Here is a 23,188-nt window from a genome sequence, read left to right as displayed (position 1 = left end):
GTCATCCTTTTAACATCTACTGCAGCAGTTAGGCTGAGATGCTCTGCACATAGGTGTGTGTTTGTGTGAGCACGCCTGTGATATAAGATAAGATAAGATAAGGTGATATAAAAGACAAGGGTGAGATGTCGTAGCTCACATACAGAGGTTTTATCAAAACAAGCAGACAGATAAAAAAGCATCAGAGAGCTGAAGGGAAGCGGTGCCGTGGAGTTAACACGAGGCAGGCGAGCATTCTGCTGAAGTGGTAATAAGCTGCGAATCCACAAATGACTGTCCACATATTGTGTCAGTGCAAGCAGAACTGACACCAAAAGGCTTTGCACAATGTCCCTGGCTGTGCTCAGCCTGGCATTCAAAAGCTGAACATTGCTGAATACATGTTGGACTCAGAATGTTCATCAAGTTTAAAAAACTGCAAATATCCTCCCACCTAACTTGAAAGTGTTTAAAGTTTGTCTGTTGTACTTAGTGTTTTGTATGTAATGTTCTTCTTGTCTGCATGCTAATTAAAAAAAAGAATAGGAAAATAATTTTTCTGAAATGGCAAGCACAGAAACTCACAGGACAGTTAATGTTTCACTTCAACTCTTTCTTTTAGCAATGACAATCTAAAACACTAAGATTGTATTAAGTGTGTTTCCCTTAAACTTATGTAGAGCACTTTTACTGTGGTATATTAAGTTATATTTATAGGTCCTATATATGCTCCGAAGAAACCTTTTCACTATAAAGCCACGATAGCACATTTCATTTTACACTAGTGTTTCATGAATCCATTCGCTACCAGAAGAAACTATATCTCTGTGTCCTGCAGGCATCATTTATGCACGTTCAGTTTATTCTTTTTCCATTCTCCTGTGTCCTTGGCACTAAACCAGTATATGTGTAATACCTTTTGAATTCAGTCTACTCATTAAGTACACCCTAACTACACCCTGATTGATTGACTTTCCCTAAGAGCAGTTCCTCAGCGATTCCTGTTAATTAAATGTCTATTTTCTGTGTATGAATTGCTACGTGCATACTGTGTGATGAAAGCTCCCAGCAATTCAGTACGGAAAGAATAAAAAAAGCTACTGTGCTAAAACCATGTGATGCAGATAGTTTGTTTTTGGATATATCATTATTGAACATTCATTACTCTTGACTGTGGAAACTCTGTGAAAGTGTTTGTCTTTCATTTCTCAGGATCACTTTGTGAACCTTTTTGACCTTTCAGCTCCAAAATACCAAGTTTATACACCATCTTCCAAGCTGAGCAGAACTACTGGAAGCATTAGAGAAACTTGGGGGAAATACACCACATCATTCCCAAGCCAGAAAACGGGCATAATCTCTTCACTGTGTCCTGGCTATGCCCTGGGGTTTCCTCTCAGTAGGATATGCCTGAGCTCACTTGGAATGTGTCCAGGCTTTCCTAGTCAGATGCAACAACTAGCAACTAAAACAGTGGTTATGGGTGACACATTTGTCACTGTTAGTAAGCCCAGCAACATTAACACAGCCCCGTAACTATGTATACCGGCACACTGGACTCAGTGCCATGTTCTCCTGCACGATCGGTATCATATTTAGAAAAAGTAATTCAGTCCAGGAATAGAAGGTAGAAACAGGGAGTCAAAACAGGAAACAAAGCCGTCGCTGATCTTTTTTTCTTTTCAAAGTTCTCGACAGACCGTCTCATCATCATCCAGCTGTTGAAGGAAGCCCCTCTCTATCACTTTTGCAGTGATATATAATTAAAATGCTGGTAAGGATGTGCATGCTTGTACACTCATTTTCAACAACAGCAAGCATAAACCGCTGATTTTAGACATCCTTCAGAGGAAGCTAATTTCCACCTCTTGTATCTGCAATCTTCTGGCCACTACTCCCAGTTCATGGCAATAGGTGAGAAAAGCTCACACAGTATATATCCACAGCTTTGCTTTCGTGCTCAGCTCTCTCATCATCACCACAGACTAGTACAGGTTCTGCATCACTGAAGATGCCATGCTGACCCATCTGTCAATCTGTCACTCGTTCACACTTATAAACAAGAGCTCAAGAATAAAATGTTTTAAAATAAATAAAATATCAGAAGTCAAGCCAACAATTCTGATTACAGCTTCTCAGTGTTTACTTCCTGCTTTTCTCGCTTTTATTTGATAACAAAGCTGTACATCATTACCAAATATGCTTTAAATTGGGTAATATAATCATTAAAAAAAGAAAAATATCCTGACACGAAAGTCACATTCATCCAGTTTGACTCAGTTTCCTGTGTGAACTGATTGGAAACAGCAAAAACAAACCTTGCATTTGGCTTCAAGGAGCTAGCAGAGGTAGTCTATGGACAAAGTATGGCCATCTTATCCTTTGCTTGTTTAGTAATGCTTTCTCAAGATGTATGAAAATATTTAATCTGAGTCCCTCATGAACTTTATATGCTACATGAAGGTCAAACTGAAGCTTTAGCCTTGGGCTTTTTGGCTTATTGTGAAACTATTAGCATAATTCAATATAACCATTTATCACTTGCTTTCATGTTTAAAGTAAACACAACTTAACCAAGAACCTTATAAAGGTAAAAAACACAAACTCCCCTACTATTTAAGAATATTTAAATCTATTTATAAATCAAAGAAAAATTAGGCTAACAGCTTACCATCCCAATATAACAACACAAAGCTGAGAATAAAGTAATCAATGAATGTAACATGATTCTATGAGTGAGCTGCATTGTGCCTATTCTCTTTAAGAATCTCCATCCTCTCTGCTATTTTCTGAGATAGTTTTGTAATGTTGGCAGTTGCCATCACTGAATCAGGCTTTTCACAGTCTGAAAGGGAATATATCCTCTTCTACATTTCTAGCATAGCCAACAGGAGCTCCTTCTCACTGACCCCCCAACCCCCAAAAGAGGAGTGATTACTCAAGTCTTTCTAAAGCCATAAAACAAAGCACTGAGGAGGCACAAAAGTCTAGTTTCCTCTCAGACCACTCTGAATTACAATACTAAAATGTTATGGTGTTTTTGCTCAATGATACCATAAAAATGACTGCCTACTCTAGCTTTAAATAAGGGCCCTCTACACCATGGTAGGTTTTTCATTGTTCATAAGAGACAGGCATTGTGTTTTACATCAAAATATCGCACTTGAATTGATTAACAAAATAATAATAATTGTTTTGCAAATGGAATTTGTTCATTAACATGACTAGCAGGGTATTAGTAAAAATAAACTGTAAAAATTAATAGAGAAATCATGACAGAAAAATTCATGACTTAATGTATTGGATGTTTTTCCTTCCCACGGTGGAAGTTTAAGTCACATTCTTCCTTCATGTTTGCAATTACTCACCAAGTCTGTGGTTCAGTTGCTGCATTTTACTTTAATTAGTGCTGACATTTCTCACTTTTTAGCATTTTAACCATTTGCACATAAAAGCAGTTTGATGTTTTAAAAAAAGGAAACTTGTACTTGGCATTGATGGCACAGATGGTGTCAGCTGTTTGGGCTATAAAGGTGGTGTATTTTGTGCTTTAAAAGTACAGAGAGCAGTGAAGCAGCAGCATGTTCTACAGTGATTTCGCTTTTAGTCTGTCAGCTGCCCTAGGCAGAGATGTGCCCTTATCAACAACATTTCTTTCTGGATAAACGAGGTTGAGCTATATTATTTTCCTCTGTTAATGGTTTTATTTTTTGTCATTTTTGGCTGATTAAACAGGTAGATTGTATTATGAAATTCTTCTATAAACATGCTCAATAAATTAAAACCGGTTACAAATCTTGTACTTTCTACCTCAGCATTTCAGTTTAGAGCTTTACTGCAGCTAAAGTACATATCTAATGCTGCAATCTTCCACATAAACAAGAAAAAAGGGACCAAGAGTGAATTAAAGGAACATTTAAATTCCTGTAACGCACAAAGAGGCAAAGAGAAGCAAGGTAGGCATTTGTAGAGAAAGAGCTTTATTGATTGAACATAAACCACCCCTCAGAAAACTGACTGATATAAAAGGAGCAACGCTGAGTCATGGGGTTGTCAAGATGTCAGCAAAGAAAGGCCAGAGGACTGTGCAGATAGATGGAAATATGTGGAAATGATCAGAAATATACTAATAAGTTATGAACAAACAATTTCCCAAAATTTGGTTAATTTATTAGTGAACATATTGTCTCACAGATTGTGATTCAATCATTTTGGCTCTACTTCTGTCTTTATAACAGATTCCAAATTAAAGTTTGGCCTCAATAATTCCCTAATGCGACTTAAAAGCTATAAAAAGAGCTGGAAATGTTGATGAACTGGTGTCAAATTGTTTTTCTCTATGTCAATATATGCATTATACATATACATTACATAGGAAGATTCATCCAATTTAAATTAAATTTTCTTTACTGGGATAACTTAAGTTTCAAGTTACTACCGTATTATGTCCTTTATCCCATCGCTGTTGACTACTGGCCATAATATCCCCTGAGGGATTGGTTTCATCTTATCTTAATAGGAGGACAGACTGAAGACTGGGTGAAGTCATGGTGAGCCCTGCTGTTGTTTGGATGTCCTTTAGCTTGAGGGAAGGACAGACTGATAAACAGAGACATGGAGAGAGGATGTGAAGAAGAGAGGAGTAAACACAGGCCTGCCAATTTTAGAAAGAGCCAAGAGGGGCATGGTCTTCAGGAGAATAAATAAAAGTGCAAAACGAAAGAGCAAACAGCAACTGAAGAGTGAATATTCAATACTAACGTTTATGTAAATATTACAGCGTAATATGAATAACAAATCATTTGAAGGCATCAAATTCACATGTCACAGTATGCAGGTAGTTCTCTTCTCTGCCTTCAGATTGAAGACACATCACCAAAGAAGTATACAAGGACATTAATGGATTATTAATGATTAAAAAAATTATATAGAAGTGAGCAGCAAAAGGACATTTTTGGGTACTTACAATAATAATGTGTTTTTCCCACTTTTTGAGTAGTAGTGTACCACGTTTCTGCTGCTGATGCTGCTACTGTTTGGCATAATTGGGTGTTACAGGGATTAGGGATGGCCACGATTTTCCAATAGAAGTGGACAGACTAGAAGAACTGGTCACTTTTTTACCATTGATCCACAGGTCTACTAACTCGCCCAGTCTGTGTTTTCTGTTTAAACTTGCTCACCAGTCTCACCTACTATTACTCAAGTTGATGTTAAAAAAGACGCTTATCAGTCTTCTGTTAAATAAATAAATTAAATTAAATAAGTTTAAAAGAACAGGTCTGAACTATTACACCCAATACAGTTTGAACTATTTCATTTTGAATTGGGCCACTTTTACACATATATTCTTTGAACACTGATAATAATTCAGATCCACAGTCAGGAAAAAAGAAGTAAACACTACACTCTTGTATAAGCCAGATACTTAGCAAATAATCAAATATATCTGAAAGAAACTTACTTCAGCAACAAACTTTAAGAAAGACATAACTGCAAAAGTGAAAGCAATAACAGTTTTTTTTATTGTTGAGCAATCATATGCAAGCCACTGCCCTCAGCTATTTCTATGAGCTTATACCCAAATGATGCACACGGTGAGAAGGAGAGGGTAACTGCCAGTGTTAGGCCCATCTCTCCCATCAGTGAAGAGAAACAGAACCCAGTGAGTAAAGATGGATCCCTGGTGGCCGAGTAGGCTCACGCCGCTGCCAAGAAAAGAAGAGAAAGTCGAAGCAGACTTTAGCCTCGAAAATCCTGATGCTTGCTTGCTACTGACAACGTCTGCCAAACAGCTCCCTTTTCTTGTTAAGTGTGTGGGCTGGTGTCAAGTTAGTAGGTCTTCACTTTGTAGTGGCTTTCAGTCAGTACTGTTGATTCCCACATCAATTTAGGGCACTGATGAACACTTTACACTTTATGTAAATATGTCAGACGGTCTTTTCTGATAAACCTTTATTCTAGTCCGTGAATTTGAACTGAAATAAACAGACACAGAGGAATGCAGAGGAAATAAGTCTAATAAAAATTACAGTTGTTGTGGAGAGGAAAAACTGGCCCACAGTTGTCATCACTGATGGATTATACACAGAAATCCAGCCCACGAAATGCACTCATGTGCAAAGGTGTGTAGCTTTATTTCTTTTTTCCACATCAAAGCTGTAAGTTATACAGATCCATACAACTGATTGCTCCTTTATTCTAGGGATGAACGATTATGGAAAATAATCTAATTGCGATTTTTTGCCCCAATATTGCGATTGCGATGCGATATGCGATTATTTTTTAAGGTCTTTGTCTTCTGTATTATTAAACAAAGACAAGCAATACATCATATAGTATGGCCAATACTATATTACATTAATTTTAAACTGTTCTTTCCTGGAAGACAGACCTCTGTTATGATGACATGAGGTGATGCATGAATTGATGACTGACATTTTTATTTAACTTCTTCAATCACAACAGTATATTTGAACATACACAATAGTTTATTTTTAGCTTACAAACATCTGAGCATAAAGTGCTGACAAGGAACCCTGGTGTAAACATTAAAATGAAAGTCAGTACAATGTGCAGATTGCAGAAATATACATAAAAAAAAATCAGTGGCTTTACCACACTCAGTTTTTCGACATCTGTGAACTACTAGACAGTCATTAAATTAAAAAATAATATTAAATAAATAAAACTAATAAATAAAAAATGCACACATCTTACTGATCTCTGCAGTCAGTAACATTACACATTTTTATATATTTTATTTATTGTTTACTCTATTTAATTTGTAAAATATGTGTACACACACACACACACACGTGTAGAAAAATATTTAGTATACACATCCAGAAATGCATATACTATTATATATTGTACATATATTTATTAGTTTCAGATGTAGCCATTCTTGTATTTTGCTTGTTTACATTATTGTATTTTGCACAACTCTGTTGCTTGTGAAGCTCGCACACAAGAATTTCACTCACATGTGCTGTACCAATGTACCTGCGCATGTGATGTGACAATAAAAGTGATTTGATTTGACATAAAGTGCAAACATAATAGCAATTGTATAAACAATGAGTATGGCTCAGCTAGCCATAATCACCCTAGCTCACAGGTTTTTTGCTAGGAAGACCAGCATATCTACTTTTGCTGGCTTTAAGGATGAGCGAGTGCAGGTCACTATATTCCCTCCAGTGCTGAACAGACGCTCTGAGGGGGCACTTGTGGCTGGCACACACAGATATTTGCGGGCCATCTTGCACAGTCGTGGAAAGTGAATGTTGTGCACCTTCCACCAGGCTAAGGGATCATCCTCTCCGTCAATGACACGGGTCAACAGGTAACTATTCAACTCTGTCTTCACGACATCTTCAAGTGGCAGAGGCAAAGCTGAAGAGGCCGCACTGGTCCTCAGACGGTCGGGTAGGCCGGAAGTAAACGGCCATGAAATTGGACGGTCTAGCCTTCTGATTAGCGTCACCGCTGTCTCGGTGGAGCTTAATAAACTCGGCCGTCTGCTTCTTGCTATCTAAAATATAACCAGACACTGGTGTAAATTCTCGACTGTCTCATACTTCTGTTTAATAAGTTTTCTGTTTGACGTTTAGTCAGCTGTGTGAAAACCAAGGAGGAACCCACCCGGGGGATTAATAAAGTTTTATTTTATCTAATCTAATAACTTTAATCTCAGCCAAACCGATTTAATCACGAACAAACAAAACACTGAAAAAAGCCCAACAATAACATTTTTAGGTTGTCTAAGTGACTTATATATTACGTTTAACCCGAGCAGCGAAAGTCCGCGGTGATCTGAAAATGATGTGCCGGGAGTTGTGCCGTTCTCGGCCGCATCAGTAACCCTCGAGCTCCCGGCTAGCTGTCGAGCTGGTGGGTAGCAGACGCCTCCTAAAACGTCGAAGCACTTTTGCAAATATGCGATATCTTGATAAACCGAGCAGATATTTGATGTTTACACAACTACTTTCTCGCCTGAAAATATGTTTAATATGTTTATTTTGTGACCCAGAAAGATTAGTATGAGTAATTTTAAAACTTAGTAGCGGCCGCCATTGTTGGAAACTGGAGTTTGGCTGACCCGTGCTGTGAATTCTGGAATATGGTAGGCCACGAAGGACACACCCGACCCATCCTTCAAATTCGGGGAAAAGGAGGACGCATTTGTCGGCTACATTCGGAGGAGTCTACGAATTTGGACAGCCTTCGGCGCGTCGCTGTGACGTAATCGGTCTACAAATGCAGCCTCAGGAGGATGCAGCCCATGAATTTGGACATGTCCAGAGTATAATCGCAGCCTTTGCGGTTAGAAAATTGCACTTGATCATGTCGCGATATTATCGCAAATGTGATATATCGTTCAGCCCTACTTTATTCTGCAGCATTTTATATCTTTCAGAATCTATGTGCTTTTGGCTAAGATACTCTTTTAAAATCTCTGGGACTGGTGCTTTGTCAATATATTGAATTAAAAGACATTGCGCAAATATTTCACTATATATATATATATATATATATCATCAAGTAAAAAGCAAATATAGTCCCTCACCAATCAACAGAGGAGAATAAAAGTTAGGAAAAAGAGCTGGCCAGGCTCAGTGGTCGCCAGAGTGAAATACAATGAAGCAAGTTCAATATGGTTTTATCTATGTTAGGGGGCTTGACAAAATCTAAACCCCCAGTCTGAGATAAGAATTATCACAATGGTGGTTATCATCTTTCTCTGCTAAACCTTTGTGCTTCAGGCTCTGTGTGCGGTCATACGAAACGAGGCTTTGATGCATCATTCGACTGTTTCACTGCAGAAAACAGAGTGCTGCCTACTGCAGCCTCAGACTTCAGCAAAAGAATGTGTGACAAAGATCTATTTAAAAGTAAATAAAAAGCCAAATAGCAATATTGCTTCTGCAAATAAGTAAAGAGAATGATGCTGTGAGAAGTCTTAGATCTTCACTAATTCACAAATGAATAGCTGTTACAGCAGAACGCTTTAGAAATGTGAAACTTGAGCCATTTAAACATTAAAGCTGTTCATTGATGTTTGACAGTCTGATGAAGGGGGAAGTGGGAATAACTTTAGTTTGTGGACAAGTCAAAGGGAAATACATTTTTACTGATTAAGAGCCTACAAATAGTTCATTTTTTTAATCAGTGTTCTAGTATCTGCAAATCAAGCAGTGTAAAACTTTACTACTTATGAGTATATTAAGTATAAAAATATATTTCTACATTACTAAACGAATACATGTACAGTTTGTGTCCCTGTGAGCTTGTACCAGGGCTTGATTTGGTAGTGTTAGTCAGGTGATGTTCAGCAGGTGGCAGGTGTTCTTACTGGAGAGAAACTGGATCGCACGTAGAGCAAAATGTCATCAACATAATTCCTGAAAAACTGCCACTTAAATGGTAAATGGCCTGCATTTGTATAGCGCTTTATCTAGTCCCTAAGGACCCCAAAGCGCTTCACACTACATTCAGTCATTCACACACTGGCGATGGCAAGCTACATTGTAGCCACAGCTGCCCTGGGGCGCACCGACAGAGGCGAGGCTGCCGGACACTGGCGCCACCGGGCCCTCTGACCACCACCAGTAGGCAAACATGGGGTTAGTATCTTGCCCAAGGATATTTGGCATGCAGCCAGGAGGCAGCCCTGGATCGAACCACCGACCTTCTGATTAGTGGCTGACCTGCTCTGCCACCTGAGCTACAGCCACCCCACTTAAAACCAATTTTACTACAGTTCAACAATTACCTACCTTCTTAGGTTAGCAAATACTCCAGATAATACTATGCTGGTAAATATATCATACCAACAGTGATTTCTTGGTCAAAATACTCCATATACTCAGTGTAGAAATGTTTACCACAATTTCAATTCCAGCTCTAATGATGTGGTTTTTGCTCTACATCTACAAACACAATCAGCTCTGCGCAGCTGCTCTGGCCCACAAGCTGCTGCCTTTCAATATGGCCACCAGAAGGACTGTTACATCACCTGAAAGCCCTCACAGTGAAAACAATCCTGTGCAGAGCACGCCTTGTTGCAGGCAATTTGTGACAAAGCAATGATGGATTACATCCTTTTGGGCCATTACTGGTTCATGGAAGTGAAAAAAATATTGGTGCGAGGTTGTTTCCTGGCATGTTTTTTACTCTCTCTGCAAAAGTTGAAATTTTACTGAGTTGAGATTTCTTTTTTATAGTTGAACAACGATGCAATGTGGACAAATTATGGAAACACACCATTGACAACATTGACGAGGACTGTTTCTTTTTTGCCTCTCTCTCTTTTTATTGTTAATTTTTCAGATGTCATAAATGCTGATACTAATTTATCAAACAAATGTTTCTTAGCGAGGGTTCGTCCACTTTGTTTTCAACTTAAACTTAAATGAATCAGGCCAGTTATGCCAAACCCTGATACGCTTACTTGTTCTCCTCAACAATAACACAGTGTGTAATGGTATTCAGTTGCAGTTGAACTCTAAGCTTAAAAAGTTATCTAAATGATTATCACAATAGATAAAACTTATTTTTCTTTGATTGACTGACAAATACTTACACCTTAACAATTTTTATTATATTCAGCTGGCCTAATAAGCTCAATGTCACCTTCAAAAATAAAAATACAACACATGTGAATTGAAGCAACAAAAAGACTTTGTTACTCCATAAATTGTCATACAATAAATGCCATTTAAACCTTAAAATTTCCAAAAATCTTATATGAACATTAGTCATCCAGTGAATCAGTGAGGCAGGTCCCACTGCAGCTTTTACAGGCTTCTGAGTACAACCCTGCCACACTGCGCTGGAATGAGTTCTCACATCAGACATCTCATAACAGTAACAATAAAAACACACCGACTGTGTTTACAGGCAAACCTTCATCATATTGGAGGTGGAAGACACTCTTCTCCTCTTATGAGATTTTCCACAAAGACAGCTGAGTGTTTGTTTGATATATCAGGGATATGTAATGACCAATTGTGCACCGGTGTTGCGCCGCGTCTCGCCTGTTGCTGCGACATGAGTTGCTGCAGCGTCAGCCAAATAAATCGGGGCAGAAAAGACGAGCAGCGATGTGGCTTCTGGCTGTCCAAAGGCAGAGGAAACAGTCAAGGTCAAACATTAAGAATGACTCATCAAATTACCCTCCATGTGCACCTCGCGACGCCATAAGCCACATGTGTGTACATCCAAGAACGTGTCTGTGTGTGTGTGTTCAAATTCAAATTCAAATTTTATTTGTCACGTACACAGTCATACACAGTACGATATGTAGTGAAATGCTTGGACAACTGCTCGTGACCTAAAGAAAACAAAAAAGGAAAAGGCTATGAATAAAATAGTGTGCACAGTTTTGTGTGTGTGGGTGCGTCTGTGTGTCAACAGGCATGTCGGCAATGCTTTATTTGTTCTGGATAGTGCTTCAAGCCAATATGCTCCCATCTCACCCCCTATCTTTGTGCTCAGCTCCCTGTATGTTTGTGTTTCAGTGTAAGTGTGAGTGTGTGGGCGTATCTTAATGAAATCTGACAGAGAATTGTGACAATCAGTGAAGGAGCATCCTGCAGAGGTTAATAAGCTGTACTCCTCACAGCAGCAGCAGCAGCAGCATGCCGCTTTTCTCTCTCTCTCACACACACACACACACACACACACACACACCATTATCCCTGTGTTTTCATTCTCCCAAAATTATAGTTAGAAATCACAAAGCTGAAATTCATGGCCAGTATCTTTAGCGCCCTATAAGAGCCAATCTTCTTTGTTTGTCACCTCAAGAAAGTAGTCTGAAAGGATACCGCGGCTGCTCCTTGGAATGTTTTCTGAGACAAACAGCAGCTTGTAATCAAATCCCACTTCCATCCTTACAAGATCTGAACTAGGACTTGTGATTTGGTGTGGCACTCAACAGAATAACACACAGATAGACTTTAACTTAGGTAGTTCAAACTGAGCTGTCAGAGGGACATCTCCATTCAAGTCAGTAATTACTTAAATTCTGGATAGATTAAGACTATTTTCTAACTAAAAACCCCGAGTTAAACTGATCAGTAATTTTCTAAACAGACTTTGTGAACTGCATTGCTGACTGCATTTTGTTTGCCTGTTTACTCTGCATTCGAATCCTCTGGTACAATGTCATTGTAGGACAACCGTGTCTCCTGTGGCATATACAAGGTAGAGAAAAACAATCACCAGAATTTGCTGAATTCTCAACCAATTTTCAAATAGACTGGATGGCATAAATCATTAAAAGAACTTTTTCATTTGCCACAGATCCCTGGTGCCACATCATTTCAAGATTCCAAGGACAGAGTCCAAAGACTTAACTCCTACCTTCTTCTCCTAATCACATTTCCTTGATGGAAAAGTAATGAGGTCATTGAAAAGTGTAAAGGAGAATTAATAAGCATTTGTGGGGGGAAAGGGAAGCACAGTGCTCAGAATGATGAGATCAGAGTGGAGATGACTGGCCACAAAGCATGGCCACATTTAGAGAAAAGCAAAATACAGCATATCAGCACAAACACTGTGAGGGATGGGGTGATGACCGATGCACCTTGCGGATATTGAGTCGACCATGAACTCCTATGTACACCAATACATTCTTGAATCAATGTTAGGCCATCTGTCTAACAGCTTATTGTATGTCCGGCTAAAACTGGGTCATGCAACAGGACAATAATCCAAGCACAGCAGCAAATCACAAGCAACACAAAGACTGTAAGAGAAAGGAGTCAAGGTGCTGCACTGGTCTAGTCAAAGTCCAGACCTCAACATGCCTGAAATGCTGTGTCAGAACATTAATACAGCTGTGCATAAATGAAGGTTCACGAACTCCCTGAGTGGTCCCTTGGACCACTGTGAGCAATAGCAGACGTGTGCACTGTGGTCACGCCAGCATCGAATCCATCCAAGTTACATGGTTTATTAAAATAATCAAATTACAGCATTTACATTTATTTTTATCATAACTCTGGTTTTACGTGGCCTATCAACACAATTTAAAAACTGGTATAACGTCCACACTTTTTTCGTCAATTGTTCCGTCTGTCCTTCTCACATCTCCAATGGTTGTACATGTTGTCATTAACGTGTCGGCACATAAGGACGCTGTCATAGTCTGTCAACGTATATACGAATGTGAATCGCATTATTGGCTGGACTATGGGATAAGGTTCTAATCCCATACGGGAGCCGCCAGTCACTTACTGACTAACACTGCAAAACAGAATTGTTAAAGTTTTAATTTAAATTTCAATTCAGGTTCGATTTTTTTTTTTGTGCGCAACGCAGATTTTCTGTGCACAGAGACTGTGCCAGCAGTGCACAGCTTAGAGGGAACATTGGCGGCCACCATTCTTGGAAACTGGAATTGGCTGGGCCGCGCTATGAATTCTAGGATATGGTGGGCCACGAAGGACACACCCAACCCATCCTTCAAAATCGGGGAAATGAAGGACGCATTTGTCGGCCGCATTTGAAGGAGTCGACGAATTGGGACAGCCTTCGTCGCCTGGCTGTGACATAATCGGCCTTCAAATGCGGCCTCCGAAGGATGCAGCCGACGTTTTGGGACACAGCTTTTATAGACACCCGTGTTCTTCACTCCAGGCAACAGCTCAACAAGAAACAGATTTTATTACAGCACTGTAATATTCATGTTACATGAGCTGAACCATCAGGCAGGGTGTCGTTATGACTTGTGGGACTGCATTATCTCCTTTCTTTTTATTAAAAAAAGGCCCAGTGTATTCTCTGCTGAATGAGGTAATAAAGGAAGAATTGAAACACCTTTCCTACGTTTTTAGAGAATTCAACCAGCTCTTGGTACAACTGCCACACAGATACTTCCAGGTCACTTCACTGAGTTGGGAGTAGAATTCAGTTTATTTAAAAGGACGTTATCCAGGTTTTAATCATGCAGCCTCTGCTTTGTTGTCCATATTTAGAGCAGCTATGTTGAAATAACAGTATCAAATGGATGCTAATTGCTACAGCTAATATGACCATTATCAGGAGAAGCAGCAGTATCAAGTCTTTAAGTCGATAAAGATTAGTTCATCATTGAAATATATTTCAATTTGAAATCTTCTTACTTGTTTAAAAATCTGTGTGCACAGTATCAGGCTTTAAAATCCCAATCAGTAAGCAGTACTCTATTCCCAGATCTGGACTCATGTTGCTCTGACCATCTGCGCTCTAACCCTGCCCCGGCTACACAGATCACTGCACTACCACCCCTGGATTATGGCATCAACACACGCACATGCTGCTGCCAAGTGATGATAGTGTATTTATCTTTTCCTGCGTTGTCTTCAGTGCAGTCACTAAATACAATAACAAGGAACAATAACTGGAAATTTCTACAAAAGAGAAAAAATTCCAACTTTTATCTACCATGAGTACTTCTTTCTGTAGTACTGAACAGACGCTTGGCCACAATGTGAAATAAGGGAATAGCGGGGAATATAAAATTAGAAAACTACTAAGCCTCAGATTGTAGAGCAGCTTGTGTGGATCTTCTCATCTTTTCTGAGTTGCTTGTAAAGAAGTCTCACTAGGGAGGAAAAAAATGTAATTAACAAATTTCTCTATGGATATGTCTGAGTCAGAATATCATTTAATCAGAGCATAAAACCAAATCCTCTTATCATCTTATGTTGGACCTTGTTTAGTGTCTATACGTGATACAGACAATATAAAGCAGTGTATATGTTGCATACTTTTGTGGAGTCATCGTGAATTATGATTACAGTTCCTATTCCAACGCCATAGAGATCCATATAAAAGAAAAAAGCATAAGTATAAAAAATAGCAAAACCTTTTCTCTATTCAAACTGTTACTTTTAAAGCAGCCATCCACAACCTTTAGACTGCCATCAAAACTATAGTCCATCAAAACTTGAAACCACATAACCAAAGATAAAGCATTTCTCTCTGGGGTTTTTTCATTGATTGATTTGGACATCTTTTGGTGATCTGTCTGTTAAAGCTGATTCTCCAAGCATGTATTTCTTGCACTTGATAGCTACCACTCTATTTAAGTTATTTCATGCCTCTGACAGGAAACGATGAGTTTAGAACTAAAAGTTGGTCAGAAAATGAAGAATATGTATCATTTTCAAATCGTGTTTTTCTTTTAATTTTTTCTGATTCGTTTTAAAGTGAAAATACTGCTTTTTTTCAGCCCAGAAATATCTTTAAGATAAGGCTGTGCCATATCAAACTGTCCATGGTAACACCACTATACATTTTGTATAGTGGTGTTACCATGGACAATGCATTTCGCATTTCATAACGTGCAAAACAACACAAGCTCAAACATGCCGTAGAGCCACATGTCAACCTCTGATGACGATTTTGTATGATTTAGTAAATCATACTACAATTTAGTAAATGAGCTACTTACAACACAGTACTTTGCAAAATACTCTAGAAAATGTTTCGGGCTAAAGCTGGAAACAACAGCTGGTGATACGTAACCTACAAGTAAGCAAATGACTCGACTGAGCATGGCTGGAGCTCTCTGTAGTTGCATCGATGTGAAGGAAGAGCAAACAGTGGATGGAAATTACTGTTGCTGTTGCATGATGGGAATTCTTTTAGCAGCTGGTTAAAAATCTCAACCCAAGATACAACATCCCAAGGAGAAAATATTTTTCCATTTCAAGCTTTTTTATATGTCTGTATTGTTCAGACTGTTGAAGAATAACAAGGCTAACTTTAACTAAAGTTTTAAGTCATTCTGTTATAATTTTACTTAAAAACATCAGGTAAAACACTACTAACACTACTTTTGAAGTTACATTTGACTTCTGTATATATTGGTGTCTCACTGCCATTGCACTGTACCTTGTGGCACTAGAGTCATACTTTGAATCAGGTCACTTGCCATCGATGATACTGGTCCTTGGAAAAGAAGGATGGAAAATGCTCTTCATTTAGTTTGCACTTAATAGCAGCCCTGTTTGAAATTCTTGCATTTCATTTATATGCTACTTAGCACTAATTAGGAGGAACCTGTGTCCCTGCGATGCATCCATATCATTTATGGAGGAAATGTGTTATTTAAGCAAGCTAGCTGTAGCTGGTGGCATACTACTAAACACTCTTGTCCAAATGTTCTCACTTCTGGCTCCCAAAAAAAACCAAAACCCCCCAAAAAAGTGTAAGTCTGCCCATCTTTTAATTACACTACCATGTTCAGCTGTCATTTTTTTAAAGTACTTCTGGCTATTAAGGGGAAAAAAACAAACAATGGGCAAAATGCAAAAGTAATCAGTGACATCATAGTGTTTACATCTATTTATTTATATGAATGGATTTACCAAAGCTTTAGAAAAATGAGATAATGAATCAGCAGAGATGGTTTGATATTGAGGTAAAAAAAAAAAAAAATACTTTTTTTATTTCCTCAAACTATATTTGAAAACATCTTTGCTGAAATGTTTATACACTGATTTGGTGCTGCAGCACCACATAATATGAATTACAAACACCACACACACACACACAGTGTCCATGGTATTTCAGTATCTCTGTCTCTTCTGATCCCTTCGTCCAGAAATGCACAGAGAGCTCAGAGGTCTATTTCTGACTCACTTCAACACTAAAGTCAGTCAGGCATTGCAGATGAAACACACACACACACACACAACACACACACACACACACACCCTAGGCTAGGTAATACATTTGTTATAAAGCCTTCTCCTGACGATGCAAAATGACATGCTGCCCTCTCTGTTTCCCAGAGCTCTGACAACAAGCAGAAACCTCACTCCTGACTCACTGTGGACAACCTACAAGATCAAGCGTATTTTTTTTGTTATGAAAATCATCAGCCCACTTCTTACAGTACATTGCCCTGAATTATCATTTAAAACTTGTTTCCATAACAGCAAAGCCCCTGCACTGCCTTCTTTTTGACAGAAACACTACAATAAAAAGAAAGCCATCAGAGAGTGTAACTTGTGAAAAAAAAGAAAAATCATGACAGTGAAATCCCAGCAGTACACAAAGGCAAGCAGCTTTGTGGGATTAAAAATTACTGCATGAAGTCTTAAAGAACAGTGCCAACAAGTCTTGCATCACAAATCATGAAATTCAGCATCCCAGGAGAATGGCAATCGATAACTGACTTACTGACTTTGCATGAAATCCCAGCAAAAACGTACAGAGCATTGAAATGATAACACTGCTTCACTGACGCACGCTACAGCTGTCAGCCTGCTCTCATAGCAAAAGTTGAAGTGGTCACGTACAAGCACTGTCTTTGTTCACGTTCACGGACACAAATTCTCACATGTTTTCATGTCAGTCAGCACGACTTTGAGACTGAAATGTATTTTGAGTCTGCGATGCACAGGTTATCCAGACTCCTCAATGGGAAACACTCCATCACGGAAACCACAAATACAAGCTTTAAAACATGCTGCATTTATTACATGTGTTCCTGTATTTTTATTATAACGATTTAACCTGGCAGGAGTTACATATGTTCACATTAAGCAGTTATAGCGTTTAATTATGAGGAGAGCATGCACACCAGCGTGAGCTGATTCTCCATCCCTTGCTGAGATTTTTACTTTCCAAATCCTCATTCACGCATTTAAGACTGCTTCCATGCAGGAAGCAATTCGCTCATCATGCACTGCATTGTTGCTGATGGTTTGTCTCTAGTTTACTCCAGGCTTCACCTGCCAACGTAATCCTGTAATTTATTCAACAGCCTGTAACATGTCAATCGATGGCATGCTTTGCTCTCTGGCTGAAGTTGAGATTTGCCCACTTTGTCTCTCAAGCAATTATTTTGTCTTTGTACGTAACAAAATAATTTATTGTATTATGCAATAGTAATGTAAACTATATAAAGTATTGCAAAATTTTAGTAACTATAAAATAGTTAGGATAACAAAAAACAGAATTACAGTAGCACTGTAGCAAGCTGGCTGATGTTATCAGGATTAAAAATCATGACCAGATTATAAAAACGAAATAAGGGAAAAAAGACAAAAGATTTTGAAAAATCATAACTTGTAAAGCAGACACTATAGATTCAGATAATTCAGTTAAAATACGGGACTAAAGAGATGCGTCAGTCGCTCCCGAATCATTCTGTGACAGCGAGCTGGAAATCATCCAGGCAGAGATGTGTCACGAGAGTGGCTCAGAGAGGTTCCAAGGTTGCTATTTATTCCTGAATGCATCTCTCACTCTGCAGAGATCAGCGGTCAGCAGGTGGGCCGAATGCTATCAGCCTGTTCCCCTCCCCTGCTTTGTCGTGGCCCAACACAACAAGGCACTGGAGACACGAGGCTCAGATGTGTCGCCTGTGGGAACGTGTGGTGATCATGTGACTTGGCGTATGAAAACAACATCTACTATTGTGTCAGTTGGTGCACACTCACTGGAAATACGGTTTTATCTCAGCCTCTGTTTCATTGTGTTTTAATGCCGCTATGAAATTAGTGCTTCTCCACTTTTTCTTTGAAGACATTTTTTCTTGTACTTCAATATATAGGCTGAAAATGGCTTAATAAAAATGAAATATATGTCATTTTTAAATTCCATGGCATTGTTTCATTAGTTATTTTTCTTATGTTAATGTAAATATTTGATGCCAATCTCAAATTTTTTATTGTAAATGAATTATTGGGATACAGGTGCAGTAAAAATTGTGTAAATTGCTATTTTGTGTTTCCCATCACTGTCTTAAATTCATGTTTTGTTGTTATACTTCCTATACAAGAGCCAACAGTGGCATTAAAGACAATATATCAAGGAGGAAGTGTTGATGAAGAAAAAAAAAAACAATCTTGTTGGTAAACACATCAAAATATCAGCCGTTTTCTTGATAGACTGCAAGTAAAAATATTTAGTTAAACTATGAATGATCTTATTTTTTAACAGTTTAGCACCTTGAATTGGAATTCTAAATGAAATGGATTAAAAGCTGACTCTCACTGAGAAAATGTAGATTAAACTATTCTGCAGCATCATGCAGGCTTTCATAGAAGTGCCTGATTTAAATGTTTTCTACCCTGTTGCTGACCGATGATCCGTGGTAAGTGTACAGGTGCAGAACTGGAAACAAAAATGGAACTGGAAGTGAGGATTTACCTGGATAGACAATGAAAAAAAAAAACTTTCATGAGTCCTGTCCACTGTGAGGTTAGGTTTATCAACACTATAACACAAAAACTGTAAATTATAAACACTCCAGTGTTTAAACTGGAGTGTGCAGTTTATATACGGCATTAGAGTCCAGATTTTTTAACAGTGATGAAAAGATTGATGTTGTTATTTTTTTAGTGTAGGTTATATTATTTGTTATTTCTATGCTTACTTTTTTAGTAAGCATAGTACTTTTTATTTAATTAATTTTTATACCTCCTTAGAATCCACTGAGCTCTAGCAATTCTAACACTATGTTAAGAGAACATTTTTCATAAGCAAAATATAGTCTGACAACACAATGTTAAGGGGGTTATGTTTAGCTCCTTGTAAACCATCCTAATAATAATTTTGTTGCACCCAAATTTGTCTGCTTCTGTTGTCCAGAATTATGCAAAAAGACAGCATTACTACATAATATTATAGAAATTAATGTTATAGTCTACACATCAGCTTTTCACTGAAAAGAATATATTTGTGCTTTTCCAATATTCTCTGTCCAAGGCACACCAAAGCGTGAACTAAAAAATTAGGACTAACGTCTGTAATCAGTTCTTCTTTTGACTGGGCTGTCAGATGACGGGACACAGCACCTGCACCTAGGTGTCAGAATTAAGGACCTAAATGCAGGACTCCAGGCAGACTAAATATTTAAAAGCAAACCTTTCATGAGGCACGCACAGGAACAGATATAGACACCACAACAAAGACCAAGGGAAAGGGGCAGGACTATTTATACACATAGGGTAATCAAGAAAGTGGAGAGATCTGGAAGGAACGAGACACAGGTGAAGACCAAAAAAAAAAAAATCACAGCAGAGGAAGTAAAATTCAATTTTAGACACGAGACAATGTTAAATTAGGACATTAAATTCAAAACATGACCATACCCAGGCTGCTAGGCTGAGAGAAGCAAGGTTTTTTGCTTCACAATAAGCTCCACTATCATATACTTTGCCTCCATAATTAAAATAATAGTTAAAATAATAGTTTTTAAAAAAGGTATTGTTGTTTCTTAACATTTCTTTTGGCATTGCAGTAGCCATACACAAAAATGTCTTTTAAACTTAAATAAATGAAATCAAAATGAACATAACTGTTTTTTGGCAGGGGGTCTGTTGGATCTTCATATAAAATACCAAACATTACCATGAAGAAAAATCCCTGTACCTTTAACATTACATAATATTTGAACAAAACTGTGGCAAATAAACACAAAAACTAAGAAGTTAAAAAATGTATGCAAAAAATACAAAAATATTACATGTGAAATTTCCTTTAAATTATTATTAAAAGCTATGCTGCATATTACAATGGTTAATTAGCTACCACGGTCGAAAAGACCCTTTTCTATTTCATTGTGACTTTAAAGAGTCCACTCTGCACTAAGGCTTGGCACACACCTAGCCCAAGGCTGCTGAATTGTTGTTTTTTCGTTTTTTTTAAGCATCCACTCTCTCAGCACAAAAAGAGCACAAATCTTATACTTAGAAGTCAGAGGCAAATCCTCAGAGTATATATCACCAACTCCAGGCATCAAACCCTTCAGAAGCCACCTGGAAACATGTACAAGTGCCTGGTGGACCCCCCAGCTCGATGATAATGACACCCTGGAGCCAGAAACATGTGCTGACATGGAGCCAATGTTTTGGAGACGCCAAAGTTTGGCAAGTGACATAAAAGAACTGATCCCGCTTTGAGGTGAAAATCATTTAAAATGCCCTTGAAAGACCATAGATGCGGGTGGTGTAGAGGAATATCATTCAAGTCTGCTGGTCTAGAGCAACCATATATACTGTAAATGATCTCCAAAATATATACAGTACACTATATAGATACTATGAGGGATCAAAGTTTTCAGGAAGGGTTTAGTTTAACTGCATACAACACTTATGCATGAGAAGTAAAACTAAATGCCGGAAGAATCTGTGCTGCTAAAGATGATTAATGAATGAGATGGCTGATATTGTGATGACCCGCTGCTCGCTTAAAATGCAGCATCCAAGCAGACCTTGGGGCAGCTCGTACCTCCCAGGTAAGAAATCACGCCAAACTCACTAAAATAAAATATCAAACTTTGACGGCTTTTGTATGCTTTTAGATTTCAGTATGCCATGAGGCATTCAGAGCTGCTGCTTCTTTCGGCTCACAATTCAAACACCAAGCAGCATGCATTTAACTTAAATCCAACTTTAACTTCCTTTAAACCAAAGCGATTTACAGCTGTAGTGAGCATATCCTACTTTAGGAGTTAATTATTTTTTATCAGACGAATAAATGTTGCCTTAAATGGACCCCGAAAGTACAAGAACACCCAGGAGATCCACTAAAAAATGTCAGTCTTGTTGTGCTCGTTAGACATGTAAACCGACACAAGTTTAATTGCTAAACGGGCAAATTTCCAATGGAGTTTGGTGCCCAGTTCTCACACCAGAACAGCAGGTACAGGGTCTTACCCAAGGGTTGAAGAGAGAGTGCAGAGGAGGCCTCCTAAAAAAGGATCCTTACCTTTGTTAGCTGTGCTATCTTCTTGCTCATCTTCAGGTGTAGGTCTTGGGTATATTCCATGGCGATGCCGGACTGAAAAGACATGCTGGATGCCGAGGATGTGCTAAATTTCCCCTGACCGGCAGGGCAGTAGCGCTGCTGCCAACCCGACCCAGTCGCCATCTTCACGATGATGCCTCAGATGCTCGAGAAAGATATGGGCAGTAATTACAATAATAAACTGGAAGGTGCTAATGAGCGGTGTGTAGGACTGGGACTGTGGAGGATTTATGTTTTTGCCGAAAAAAAAAAATCAGAAATATGAAGCCTTTTGAGCCCACAGACTGTTAAGAATTGGTTTCATTTTTGCTTCTGTCGGGGTAATAGTACACCAGAGGGGTGAAATGAGTAATTTTAAGGTCCGGAAACATGAGCTACTACCATCTTGTCCGTTATGCGTCCGTTTTCAGCGGGTCCAGTCTGCTGTCACCTGGCGCTGATGTGCAGCCGTTTCCAGGGAGCTGGTTGGCGGGTTGGCTCCCGGTCGGTCACCTTGATACAGAAATTTGTCAGCGGCAGCCGTTAACAGTGATTCCTCCTCGGTACATTCCGGCTACACTGAGGAAGAAGTGAGTAGAGACTGGGGTTATGTGTGTGTGAGCGTGTAGGACAGGCTCGGCGGTTGGCTGCTGCTCCTCTGTTGCCATGGATCACCTCAACAGTTTATGCTGCATTCACGTAGGATGGGAGCAGCGCTGCATTCACGTGCAGTCGGACAAAACGAAACGTGCTCACGTACAGCTTGCCAACACCAAAATACGGTTACTATAACTAACTACGCTAAAAGTAGGTGTCCATTTTAGTTAACGGAAATAAAAATAATATCGTTTACGATTTTTCGTTCTTAAAATATAACAAAAATGAAATAAAATATAGAAGAAATGACGCTGATCGCCTAAGCAGCCTTTGAGGCTTTGATTCATTACTTTATTGAGACGTGTCAACAGCTTTTTAAAACTTCACAGGCTTCATTGAAACTAATCTGAATCCAAAGCATAAAGTAGAAATACAATCTAATTAGGCTTTAAATTAGGCAAAACCAAAAAAAAGTCTTTTCACTGCATGCCAAAGCACATCTTGACTCATATTTGCAGATGCAGATATAAGTGCCTTATGTTGTCTACGGTTCTTATTGATTTCCAACTAAGCTTTTGCCTCTTTAGCATTAGTTAACTTTGGACAACAACTGATGCACTCATGATTAAAAACAATTTACCTTTCCATTTCGTTTGTCTGTTTGTTCTCTTGTTTTCTTTCTCCACAAAGTGATCCGTTATTACCACCCGCCATAGTTTATCCTTTTGGCTGTTGTTTGGCTGATGCTAAATCCCATCATCTGGAGTTGCCTTGAGGCACACAATTGGAAAACCACTGAAAAATGTAAAAAGTAAAATGGAAATGGAAAATTAGAAAGTGAATAGAAACGCAGTTACACCCAAGATGGGTCTGA

At 38.7% G+C, this 23,188-nt stretch overlaps 1 protein-coding gene across 4 annotated transcripts in view; it reads right to left on the bottom strand.

The window, feature by feature from the left end:
- The window catches only part of fam184ab (family with sequence similarity 184 member Ab), a 223,645-nt gene extending 201,208 nt beyond the window's left edge, over positions 1–22,437 (bottom strand). For 3 of the 4 annotated variants that reach the window (XM_026194482.2, XM_026194487.2, XM_026194485.2), the window contains exon 1: positions 21,700–22,437. In XM_026194482.2, the coding sequence (XP_026050267.1) occupies positions 21,700–21,861 (162 nt within the window). In that variant the 5' untranslated portion in view covers positions 21,862–22,437. The remainder of the gene's footprint in view (positions 1–21,699) is intronic. The other variant, XM_026194483.2, reaches the window with a different exon arrangement.
- Positions 22,438–23,188: the final 751 nt, after the last annotated feature.

The sequence above is a fragment of the Astatotilapia calliptera genome, chromosome 15, assembly GCF_964374335.1.
Source record: "Astatotilapia calliptera chromosome 15, fAstCal68.1, whole genome shotgun sequence".
NCBI lineage: Eukaryota > Metazoa > Chordata > Actinopteri > Cichliformes > Cichlidae > Astatotilapia > Astatotilapia calliptera.
Note: the sequence above shows the minus strand (reverse complement) of the source record. Positions and strands in the feature narration are given on the sequence as shown.